The 12,775-nt window shown below is 42.3% G+C and overlaps 1 protein-coding gene across 1 annotated transcript in view; it reads left to right on the forward strand.

The window, feature by feature from the left end:
* LOC109884867 (adhesion G protein-coupled receptor B3-like) overlaps window positions 1-5,120 on the forward strand; it is a 29,092-nt gene extending 23,972 nt beyond the window's left edge. Inside the window, exons 5-6 of the mRNA XM_031819111.1 lie at window positions 3,179-3,282; window positions 5,087-5,120. Of these exons, the coding sequence (XP_031674971.1) occupies window positions 3,179-3,282; window positions 5,087-5,120 (138 nt within the window). The remainder of the gene's footprint in view (window positions 1-3,178; window positions 3,283-5,086) is intronic.
* Window positions 5,121-12,775: the final 7,655 nt, after the last annotated feature.

Here is a 12,775-nt window from a genome sequence, read left to right on the forward strand (position 1 = left end):
CTTCTGTATGTAATTCTAAGCACTATTCTATGGAGTGTGTGTGTAATTCTCAGTGGTGGGAAAAGTACCCAATTGCCATACTTGAGTAAAAGATACCTTAATATAGAATTACTCAAGTAAAAGTGAAAGTCACCTAGTCAAATACTACTTGAGGAAAAGTCTAAAAGTATTTGGTTTTAAATATACTTAAGTATCAAAAGTAAAAGTATAAATCATTTCAAATTGCTAATATTAAGGAAACCAGATGGCACAGTTTTCTTGTTTTTTTACATGTACAGATAGCCAGGGGTACAACATGCAGATAGAACTGACAAACAAAGCATTTGTATTTAGTAAGTCTGCCAGATCAGAGGCAGTAGGGATGACCAGGGATGTTCTCTGTTTAGTAAGTCTGCCAGATCAGAGGCAGTAGGGATGACCAGGGATGTTCTCTGTTTAGTGAGTCTACCAGATCAGAGGCAGTAGGGATGACCAGGGATGTTCTCTGTTTAGTGAGTCTGCCAGATCAGAGGCAGTAGGGATGACCAGGGATGTTCTCTGTTTAGTGAGTCCGCCAGATCAGAGGCAGTAGGGATGACCAGGGATGTTCTCTGTTTAGTGAGTCTGCCAGATCAGAGGCAGTAGGGATGACCAGGGATGTTCTCTGTTTAGTAAGTCTGCCAGATCAGAGGCAGTAGGGATGACCAGGGATGTTCTCTGTTTAGTAAGTCTGCCAGATCAGAGGCAGTAGGGATGACCAGGGATGTTCTCTGTTTAGTAAGTCTGCCAGATCAGAGGCAGTAGGGATGACCAGGGATGTTCTCTGTTTAGTAAGTCTGCCAGATCAGAGGCAGTAGGGATGACCAGGGATGTTCTCTGTTTAGTGAGTCTACCAGATCAGAGGCAGTAGGGATGACCAGGGATGTTCTCTGTTTAGTGAGTCTACCAGATCAGAGGCAGTAGGGATGACCAGGGATGTTCTCTGTTTAGTGAGTCTGCCAGATCAGAGGCAGTAGGGATGACCAGGGATGTTCTCTGTTTAGTGAGTCTGCCAGATCAGAGGCAGTAGGGATGACCAGGGATGTTCTCTGTTTAGTGAGTCCTCCAGATCAGAGGCAGTAGGGATGACCAGGGATGTTCTCTGTTTAGTGAGTCCTCCAGATCAGAGGCAGTAGGGATGACCAGGGATGTTCTCTGTTTAGTGAGTCTGCCAGATCAGAGGCAGTAGGGATGACCAGGGATGTTCTCTGTTTAGTAAGTCTGCCAGAACAGAGGCAGTAGGGATGACCAGGGATGTTCTCTGTTTAGTAAGTCTGCCAGAACAGAGGCAGTAGGGATGACCAGGGATGTTCTCTGTTTAGTGAGTCTGCCAGATCAGAGGCAGTAGGGATGACCAGGGATGTTCTCTGTTTAGTAAGTCTGCCAGAACAGAGGCAGTAGGGATGACCAGGGATGTTCTCTGTTTAGTAAGTCTGCCAGATCAGAGGCAGTAGGGATGACCAGGGATGTTCTCTGTTTAGTAAGTCTGCCAGAACAGAGGCAGTAGGGATGACCAGGGATGTTCTCTGTTTAGTAAGTCTGCCAGAACAGAGGCAGTAGGGATGACCAGGGATGTTCTCTGTTTAGTAAGTCTGCCAGATCAGAGGCAGTAGGGATGACCAGGGATGTTCTCTGTTTAGTAAGTCTGCCAGATCAGAGGCAGTAGGGATGACCAGGGATGTTCTCTGTTTAGTAAGTCTGCCAGATCAGAGGCAGTAGGGATGACCAGGGATGTTCTCTGTTTAGTGAGTCCTCCAGATCAGAGGCAGTAGGGATGACCAGGGATGTTCTCTGTTTAGTAAGTCTGCCAGATCAGAGGCAGTAGGGATGACCAGGGATGTTCTCTGTTTAGTAAGTCTGCCAGATCAGAGGCAGTAGGGATGTCCAGGCATGTTCTCTTGATAAGTACGTGGATTGGACCATGCTCCTGTCCTGCTAAGCATTCAAAATGTAACTAGTACCTTTGGGTGTCAGGGAAAATGTATGGAGTAAAAAGTACATTATTTCTTTAGGAATGTAGTGAAGTAAAAGTAAAAGTTGTCAAAATAAATAAATAGTAAAGTACAGATACCCCCCAAAAATGACTTAAATAGTACCTTCAAGTAGTTTTACTGAAGTAATTTACACTAGTGGTAATTCTATGCTCTATTCTGTGGAGTCTCTATGTAATTCTGTCACATAGCCTCTGTCTCTTTTAGACCATCCTCAATGTCAATCAGTGAAAATGGTCTCTTTTCTTAATAGGGACCCTCTTTTTTCTCTCTTGATTCAATATTCATGAATATCTGATTAATACAGGGAAATATGATTACACTGTAGAGTAGAGATGTATGGGGAATGGGTCGTTTATTAGGGATTTTATTTTATTTTCAGACGTAGAGTAGACACTGCAATCACGATCTTGAGATGAATGGTTAGTTAAGAAAGCAACAGATTTTTTAGATGCCATTAATCACCAAACTCAGGATGAAGAAAGACTGCAGTTCTATTCCTGGTTTAAGATTTAATAACATCAACTGATTGGTCTATTTTCCAGTCAGTGGCTGATCATTTTGTAATTTTTTTGGTACTTTTACCCCTTTATCGTGATATCCAATTGGTAGTTAGTCTTGTCCCGTCGCTGCATCTCCCCTACGGACTCATGAGAGGCAAAGGTCGAGAGCCATGCATCCCCCGAAAAAACACAACCCTGCCAAGGCGCACTGCTTCTTGACACACTGCTCGCTTAACCCGGAAGCCAGCCGCACCAATGTGTCGGAGAAAACACTGTCCAGCTGGCGACCAAAGTCATCTTGCAGGCGCCCGGCCTGCCACAAGGAGTCACTAGATCGTGATGGGACAAGGAAATCCCGGCCGGCCAAACCCTCCCCTAACCCGGACGACGCTGGGCCAAACCCTCCCCTAACCCGGACGACGCTGGGCCAATTGTGCGCCGCCTCATGGGTTTCCCGGCCACTGCCGGCAAGTGACACATCCTGGGATCGAAACCCGATGCAATACGGTGCAGTGCCTTAGACCGCTGCACACTCTGGAGGCCCTGTGGCTGATATTTTAACACCCAAAGCAACTATTAAAAGTGTTTTGATTCGTGTGTCTGAAGCTGTAGCACCAACACAAAGCAGGTGTAATATCTACTTCCTTCTGTCTCTGTCTCCTACAGACCATGGAGTACTCAGCGGTCCCCTCTGTGACTTTGATCATTGGTTGTGGTCTGTCCTGTCTCGCCTTGATCCTGTTGCTAGTGGTCTATGCTATTCTATGGAGGTGAGTACAATACAACCAGTGATGTATACACTGTAAAACCATGTTGACATGGTGAATATGAATATATGAATATATATTCATATGAATATATGAATTGATGTAAACTATATATACAAAAGTATGTGGACTCCACCTTCAAATTAGTGGATTCGGCTAGTTCAGCCACACACGTTGCTGACAGGTGTATAAGCATGGCTGTGTGCTAGACTAGATGTCTAGCACACAGCCATGCAATTTTCATAGACACACATTGGCAGTAGAATGGCCTTACTGAAGAGCTCAGTGACTCAAAAAGTGGCACCGTCATAGGATGCTACTTTTCCAAGTCAGTTCGTCAAATTTCTGCCCTGCTAGAGCTGCCCCAGTCAACTGTAAGTGCTGTTATTGTGACGTGGAAATGTCTAGGAGCAACAGCGGCTCAGCCGCAAAGTGGTAGGCCACACAAACTCAAAGAATGGGACTGATGAGTGATGAAGCACGTAGTGCGTAAAATCTGGAGCAGTGGAAATGCTTTCTCTTGAGTGATGAATCAAGCTTCACCATCTGGCAGTCTGATGGACACATCTGGGTTTGGCGGATGCTAGGAGAATGCTTCCTGCCACAATGCATAGTGCCAACTGTAAAGTTTGGTGGAGGAGGAATAATGGTCTGGGGCTGTTTTTCATGGTTCGGGCTCGGTCCCTTAGTTCCAGTGAAGGAAAATCTTAACACTACAGCATAAAATTACATTCTAGATGATTCTATGCTTCCAACTTTGTGGCAACAGTTTGGGGAAGGCCCGTGCACAAAGCGAGGTCCATACAGAAGTGGTTTGTCGAGATCGGTGTGGAAGAACTTGACTGGCCTGCACAGAGCAAAATTCCCAACATCTAGTGGAAAGCCTTCCTATAAGAATGGAGGCTGTTATAGCAGCAAAGCTGGGACCAACTACATATTAATGCCCATGAATTTGGAATAAGATGTTGAACGAGCAGGTGTCCACATACTTCTGGTCATGTAGTATATAGCCTCACTATTTTATTTTATTGTTGCTCTTTTATTTTTTACTTTAGTTTATTTAGTCAATATTTTTCTTAACTCTTATTAAAAAATTGAAGGGCTTGTAAGTAAGCATTTCACCTGTTGTATTCGGCACATGTGACAAATATCATTTGATTTGATTTGATTTGTATGTCTATGCAATATGCTAACTGGCCGTACGGATGGCCATAACAGGGAATGATAATACAGCAATAACCAGCTTTTAATAGTAAACCTGTATGATTCATTAAATATCCTTAATATACAGACATAACAACATACATAACATTGTTTGTGTATTTCTGATTCATATCCGTGTGAGTATCCTACACTATCACATGACTTGGTCCACAAATTGGTGCCAAATATCCCTTTATTTAGGCCTAGTAGTAATGGCCCTAGTAGTAATGTCCTAGTAGTAGTGGCCTAGTAGTAGTGGCCTAGTAGTAGTGGCTTAGTAGTAATGGCCTAGTAGTAGTGGCCTAGTAGTAGTGGCCTAGTAGTAGTGGCCTGGTAGTAATGGCCTGGTAGTAATGGCCTGGTAGTAATGGCCTGGTAGTAGCTGCCTGGTAGTAAGGGCGTAGTAGTAATGGCCTAGTAGTAGTGGCCTGGTAGTAATGGCCTGGTAGTAATGGCCTGGTAGTAGCTACCTAGTAGTAGTGGCCTGGTAGTAATGTCCTGGTAGTAATGGCCTGGTAGTACTGGCTAGTATTAATAATGGAAGAATGTTGATTGGTGATTGTTGTGGTGTTGTGTTGATTGTCATTTTCATTTGTTGATCCAGTACTTCCCGTTATTCCAGATATATACGGTCCTGAAGCGGTCCATCATCTAATCAACTTCTGCCTGGTCAATCATCTCCTCCAACCTCCTCATCCTGGTTGGACAGACACAGACCACACAATGCGGTAAGATTCCATGTTGTACTGCATGCGCTTTAACTGCTTTACTCAAACACACCGACTCACAATGCAGGTTGTGTTTATATGTTGTATTGGAAGAGACATACCTGTACATACAGGCAATTCATGCACTTTAACATGCTTTAATCAACAACAGACACACTGTGGTACATTACATGTCTATTTATCTTGTTGGCAAGTGGAGTGTTGTTGGCAACTTTACTCAACCACAGTAGCTGTTTAACCACTCTACTGATACTCACTGTAGTTAACCACTCTACTGATACTCACTGTTTAACCACTCTACTGATTACTCACTGTTGTTTAACCACTCTACTGATACTCACTGTTGTTTAACCACTCTACTGATACTAACTGTTGTTTAACCACTCTACTGATACTCACTGTTGTTTAACCACTCTTACTGATACTCACTGTTTAACCACACTACTGATACTCACTGTGTTAACCACTCTACTGATACTCACTGTTGTTTAACCACTCTACTGATACTCACTGTTGTTTTAACCACTCTACTGATACTCACTGTTTAACCACCTACTGATACTCACTGTTGTTTAACCACTCTACTGATACAAACTGTTGTTTAACCACTCTACTGATACAAACTGTTGTTTAACCACTCTACTGATACTCACTGTTTAACCACTCTACTGATACTCACTGTTTAACCACTCTACTGATACAAACTGTTGTTTAACCACTCTACTGATACTCACTGTTTAACCACTCTACTGATACTCACTGTTTTAACCACTCTACTGATACTCACTGTTTTAACCACTCTACTGATACTCACTGTAGTTTAAACCACTCTACTGATACTCACTGTAGTTTAACCACTCTACTGATACTCACTGTAGTTTTAACCACTCTACTGATACTCACTGTATGTTTAAACCACTCTGTTGTTTTACTACTCTACTGATACTCACTGTTGTTTAACCACTCTACTGATACTCACTGTAGTTTAACCACTCTACTGATACTCACTGTAGTTTAACCACTCTACTGATACTCACTGTAGTTTAACCACTCTGTTGTTTAACTACTCTACTGATACTCACTGTTGTTTAACCACTCTACTGATACTCACTGTTTAACCACTCTACTGATACTCACTGTTGTTTAACCACTCTACTGATACTCACTGTTTAACCACTCTACTGATACTCACTATTGTTTAACCAGTCTACTGATACTCACTGTTGTTTAACCACTCTACTGATACTCACTGTAGTTTAAACCACTCTACTGATACTCACTGTAGTTTAACACTCTACTGATACTCACTGTAGTTAAGCCACTCTACTGATACTCACTGTAGTTTAACCACTCTACTGATACTCACTGTAGTTTAAACCACTCTACTGATACTCACTGTAGTTTAACCACTCTGTTGTTTAACTACTCTTACTGAATACTCACTGTTTGTTTAACCACTCTACTGATACTCACTGTTTAACCACTCTACTGATACTCACTGTTTAACCACTCTACTGATACTCACTGCTGTTTAACTCACTCTACTGATATTCACTGTTGTTTAACCACTCTACTGATACTCACTGTTTAACCACTCTACTGATACTCACTGCTGTTTAACCACTCTACTGATACTCACTGTTTAACCACTCTACTGATACTCACTGTTTAACCACTCTACTGATACTCACTGTTTAAACCACTCTACTGATACTCACTGTTTTAACCACTCTACTGATACTCACTGTATTAACCACTCTACTGCTACTCACTGTAGTTTAACCACTCTACTGATACTCACTGTTAACCACTCTACTGATACTCACTGTTTAACCACTCTACTGATACTCCACTGTTTAACCACTCTACTGATACTCACTGTTTAACCACTCTACTTGATACTCACTGTTGTTTAACCACTCTACTGATACCACTGTTTTAACCACTCTACTGATACTCACTGTTTAACCACTCTACTGATACTCACTGTTTAACCACTCTACTGATACTCACTGTTTAACCACTCTACTGATACTCACTGTTTAACCACTCTACTGATACTCACTGTTTAACCACTCTACTGATACTCACTGTTTAACCACTCTACTGATACTCACTGCTGTTTAACCACTCTACTGATACTCACTGCTGTTTAACCACTCTACTGATACTCACTGTTTAACCACTCTACTGATACTCACTGTTTAACCACTCTACTGATACTCACTGTAGTTTAACCACTCTACTGATACTCACTGTAGTTTAACCACTCTGTTGTTTAACTACTCTACTGATACTCACTGTTGTTTAACCACTCTACTGATACTCACTGTTTAACCACTCTACTGATACTCACTGTTGTTTAACCACTCTACTGATACTCACTGTTGTTTAACCACTCTACTGATACTCACTGTTTAACCACTCTACTGATACTCACTGTTGTTTAACCAGTCTACTGATACTCACTGTTGTTTAACCACTCTACTGATACTCACTGTAGTTTAACCACTCTACTGATACTCACTGTAGTTTAACCACTCTACTGATACTCACTGTAGTTTAACCACTCTACTGATACTCACTGTAGTTTAACCACTCTACTGATACTCACTGTAGTTTAACCACTCTACTGATACTCACTGTAGTTTAACCACTCTGTTGTTTAACTACTCTACTGATACTCACTGTTGTTTAACCACTCTACTGATACTCACTGTTTAACCACTCTACTGATACTCACTGTTTAACCACTCTACTGATACTCACTGCTGTTTAACCACTCTACTGATATTCACTGTTGTTTAACCACTCTACTGATACTCACTGTTTAACCACTCTACTGATACTCACTGCTGTTTAACCACTCTACTGATACTCACTGTAGTGGAACTCTTGAGTTTGTATGTCAACATTGTGAGGTTATTACTGTTTGCAACAAAGACTTCCAAATGATGTTAATGTTTACATGATTAGGCTCCCGAGCGGCAGAGCGATCTAAGGCCCTGCATCTCAGTGCAAGAGTCCCTGGTTTGAATCCAGGCTGTATAACATCTGGCTATGATTAGGGCGGTGCACAATTGGGCCAGTGACATCCGGGTTTGGCCGGGGTACGCCGTCATTGGGCCAGTGACATCCGGGTTTGGCCGGGGTATGCCGTCATTGGGCCAGTGACATCCGGGTTTGGCCGGGGTACGCCGTCATTGGGCCAGTGACATCCGGGTTTGGCCGGGGTACGCCGTCATTGGGCCAGTGACATCCGGGTTTGGCCGGGGTACGCCGTCATTGTAAATAAGAATTGACAAAAAATGTATTGTCAGTTAAAAGCTTTGACTTAGATTTCTAATCCCAGATAAACAACAGAAATGCACATGCTGACAGCAGACTTATTTACAGGCTGATTGATAGGCTGGTCTGTGTGACAGGGTGACCCACATTAGCCCAGTTGGGTCTAAAACTGTGAATTGCATTTTGTTAGTGCCACATTTGACATTATTGGTGTATATTTCACAAGGCATATCAATGTTTTAGCCACAAGCCTGGTAAACCATAAAACACACTTTCCCATAGGAACCATTATTACTATCAGAGAGAGCAAAGATGATTCTGCTTCCTCAGGTTAATGTTTTCCTCTGAGGGAGGAGTTGATGTTAAAACAACCAATGAGGTAATAACTATAGGCTGATGGACAGATTGTTCCGTTCTCTGTCTGTGTATATCTGGAGCTCAGGTTATCCAGTGCTGTGTTCACAAGCTATTTATAGGGTGTGTTTCTGCACGTCGTCAAAATATGGCCCCTTTACGGATTCAGGGGATATTTTGACAACTGTGAAGCCTGGGTGTTATTCAGTCTAGCTGTCTCTCTGTGTTTTCTAATGAGGAGTACTGTAAATATGTTACCTCAGTGTTTTCTAATGAGGAGTACTGTAAATATGTTACCTACCTCAGTGTTTTCTAATGAGGAGTACTGTAAATATGTTACCTACCTCAGTGTTTTCTAATGAGGAGTACTGTAAATATGTTACCTACCTCTGTGTTTTCTAATGAGGAGTACTGTAAATATGTTACCTACCTCAGTGTTTTCTAATGAGGAGTACTGTAAATATGTTACCTACCTCAGTGTTTTCTAATGAGGAGTACTGTAAATATGTTACCTACCTCAGTGTTTTCTAATGAGGAGTACTGTAAATATGTTACCTACCTCAGTGTTTTCTAATGAGGAGTACTGTAAATATGTTACCTTACCTCTGTGTTTTCTAATGAGGAGTACTGTAAATATGTTACCTTACCTCTGTGTTTTCTAATGAGGAGTACTGTAAATATGTTACCTACCTCTGTGTTTTCTAATGAGGAGTACTGTAAATATGTTACCTACCTCAGTGTTTTCTAATGAGGAGTACTGTAAATATGTTACCTACCTCTGTGTTTTCTAATGAGGAGTACTGTAAATATGTTACCTTACCTCTGTGTTTTCTAATGAGGAGTACTGTAAATATGTTACCTTACCTCTGTGTTTTCTAATGAGGAGTACTGTAAATATGTTACCTACCTCTGTGTTTTCTAATGAGGAGTACTGTAAATATGTTACCTACCTCAGTGTTTTCTAATGAGGAGTACTGTAAATATGTTACCTTACCTCTGTGTTTTCTAATGAGGAGTACTGTAAATATGTTACCTACCTCTGTGTTTTCTAATGAGGAGTACTGTAAATATGTTACCTACCTCTGTGTTTTCTAATGAGTACTGTAAATATGTTACCTACCTCTGTGTTTTCTAAGCAGGAGTACTGTAAATATGTTACCTACCTATATCTGGACCAGATACCTAGCACAGTTGTAGGGGCCCTGAATTAGCTACCTATCAGGACTATCTGCTTAGTATAGTTGTAGGGGCCCTGAGTTAGCTACCTATATCTGGACCAGATGCCTAGCACAGTTGTAGGGGCCCTTAGTTATCTACATATCAGGACTATCTGCCTAGTATAGTTGTAGGGGCCCTGAGTTAGCTACCTATATCTGGACCAGATGCCTACAACAGTTGTAGGGGCCCTGAGTTAGCTACCTATCTGGACCAGATGCCTACAACAGTTGTAGGGGCCCTGAGTTAGCTACCTATCTGGACCAGATGCCTACAACAGTTGTAGGGGCCCTGAGTTAGCTACCTATCTGGACCAGATGTCTACAACAGTTGTAGGGGCCCTGAGTTAGCTACCTATCTGGACCAGATGTCTACAACAGTTGTAGGGGCCCTGAGTTAGCTACCTATCTGGACCAGATGTCTACAACAGTTGTAGGGGCCCTGAGTTAGCTACCTATCTGGACCAGATGTCTACAACAGTTGTAGGGGCCCTGAGTTAGCTACCTATCTGGACCAGATGTCTACAACAGTTGTAGGGGCCCTGAGTTAGCTACCTATCTGGACCAGATGTCTACAACAGTTGTAGGGGCCCTGAGTTAGCTACCTATCTGGACCAGATGTCTACAACAGTTGTAGGGGCCCTGAGTTAGCTACCTATCTGGACCAGATGTCTACAACAGTTGTAGGGGCCCTGAGTTAGCTACCTATCTGGACCAGATGTCTACAACAGTTGTAGGGGCCCTGAGTTAGCTACCTATCTGGACCAGATGTCTACAACAGTTGTAGGGGCCCTGAGTTAGCTACCTATCTGGACCAGATGTCTACAACAGTTGTAGGGGCCCTGAGTTAGCTACCTATCTGGACCAGATGTCTACAACAGTTGTAGGGGCCCTGAGTTAGCTACCTATCTGGACCAGATGTCTACAACAGTTGTAGGGGCCCTGAGTTAGCTACCTATCTGGACCAGATGTCTACAACAGTTGTAGGGGCCCTGAGTTAGCTACCTATCTGGAGATGCCTTGCTTCCAGTACTCATATGGGCATTCAGGAATCTAAAAGAGATTATTCAGTTTTTTGTTTTGTTGGAAGGAGATGGTGGTTGTTTGGAATGAGCCTTTTAGGCCTATGTCTATGTATGTACTCAAGGCTTTATATTGATTGGAGAGGTGTGAGAAATAGGGTTTAGCGATAATGATGATGCTGATGATCACTCCATAATGGAATGGATGATGTCTAGAGATGAGAGCTAGACTACAGTATAGATTGTGAAAAGAGCATCGTGGAACTAAAAATATACTGTGTCTTGTATATGCTGGAAGTACTGTAATAGCCTAAGTGTTGTTGTCCATTAGTCTACCCCAATTAGAGGAGGGGTGGTAGGGTTAGGGGAAAATAATACACTATATATATATATATATATATAAAATAATGTATATATTTATAAAAAAGAGTATTGGAAATGATGCAGACAATTACATTGATAGAAGCCACAGTCAATATGCAGTATTAAAGCTGATCCTAAACAAAATGGCGCCCTATTCCCTTTATAGTAATGCACTAGTTTTTAGTATGTAGACGAGTTGTTGTTTTTAAGTCAGACAGCATGCGTTTCAGCACACCTTTTCACCCTTGCTGCAGTTTCATCCAATATGATGCCTTTTTACCTTGAACCTTTTCATCCGAGATGGTAAACTCAGACTCTGCTTTGTTGGCATGGAGACCATGAAAAGGATCTTGCATCCCAATTAAGGGAGAAGGACCATAAAGAAGATTAAAATGCGTCCCAAATGGCATCCTATTCTCTATATAGTGCACTACTTTAGACCAGAGTCCTTTGAGCACTTGTCAAAGTAGTGCACTATATAGGGAATAGGGTGCCATTTGGGACGCATGTTTTTAATCTTCTTTATGGTCCTTCTCCCTAAATTGGGATGCAAGATCCTTTTCATGGTCTCCACCCTAAATAATGGCCACAGAAAGGACAATCAAATCAATCCCCAATGAAATAGTGATGTTGTTTCTACGGCTATAGATTCAGGAGAATGACGCAGCAATCATTAATGAGGGGCCATAGGATAGCCGTGTGTGTGTGTGTGTGCGTGTATGTGTGTGTGTTTAGCCTTTAAGAGACAGGGATATGTAGGATGCAGCAACAGAGGGTTATTCCACACAAAGACTGTATCCCAAATGACACACTATACCATTCATAGTGCACAAAAGTGATGCACCAAATAGGGAATAGGGTGCCATTTGTGACTCACATAAGGGGACATAATGCAGAGTTCTTTCAAACTCCCTAATGAAGTTATGGAAGCACCCTCCCTGGAAGTACCACTCACATTGATGTATTTGTATTTATTATGGATCCCCATTAGTTCCCGCCAAGGCAGCAGCTACTCTTCCTGGGGTTTATTATGGATCCCTATTAGCTACTTCCAAGGCAGCAGCTATTCTTCCTGGGGTTTATTATGGATCCCTATTAGTTCCTGCCAAGGCAGCAGCTACTCTTCCTGGGGTTTATTATGGATCCCCATTAGTTCCTGCCAGGCAGCGGCTACTCTTCCTGGGGTTTATTATGGATCCCCATTAGTTCCTGCCAAGGCAGCAGCTTCTCTTCCTGGGGTTTATTATGGATCCCCATTAGTTCCTGCCAAGGCAGCAGCTTCTCTTCCTGGGGTTTATTATGGATCCCCATTAGTTCCTGCCAA

The sequence above is a fragment of the Oncorhynchus kisutch genome, unplaced genomic scaffold (genome assembly GCF_002021735.2).
Source record: "Oncorhynchus kisutch isolate 150728-3 unplaced genomic scaffold, Okis_V2 scaffold1855, whole genome shotgun sequence".
In the NCBI taxonomy this organism is placed as follows: domain Eukaryota; kingdom Metazoa; phylum Chordata; class Actinopteri; order Salmoniformes; family Salmonidae; genus Oncorhynchus; species Oncorhynchus kisutch.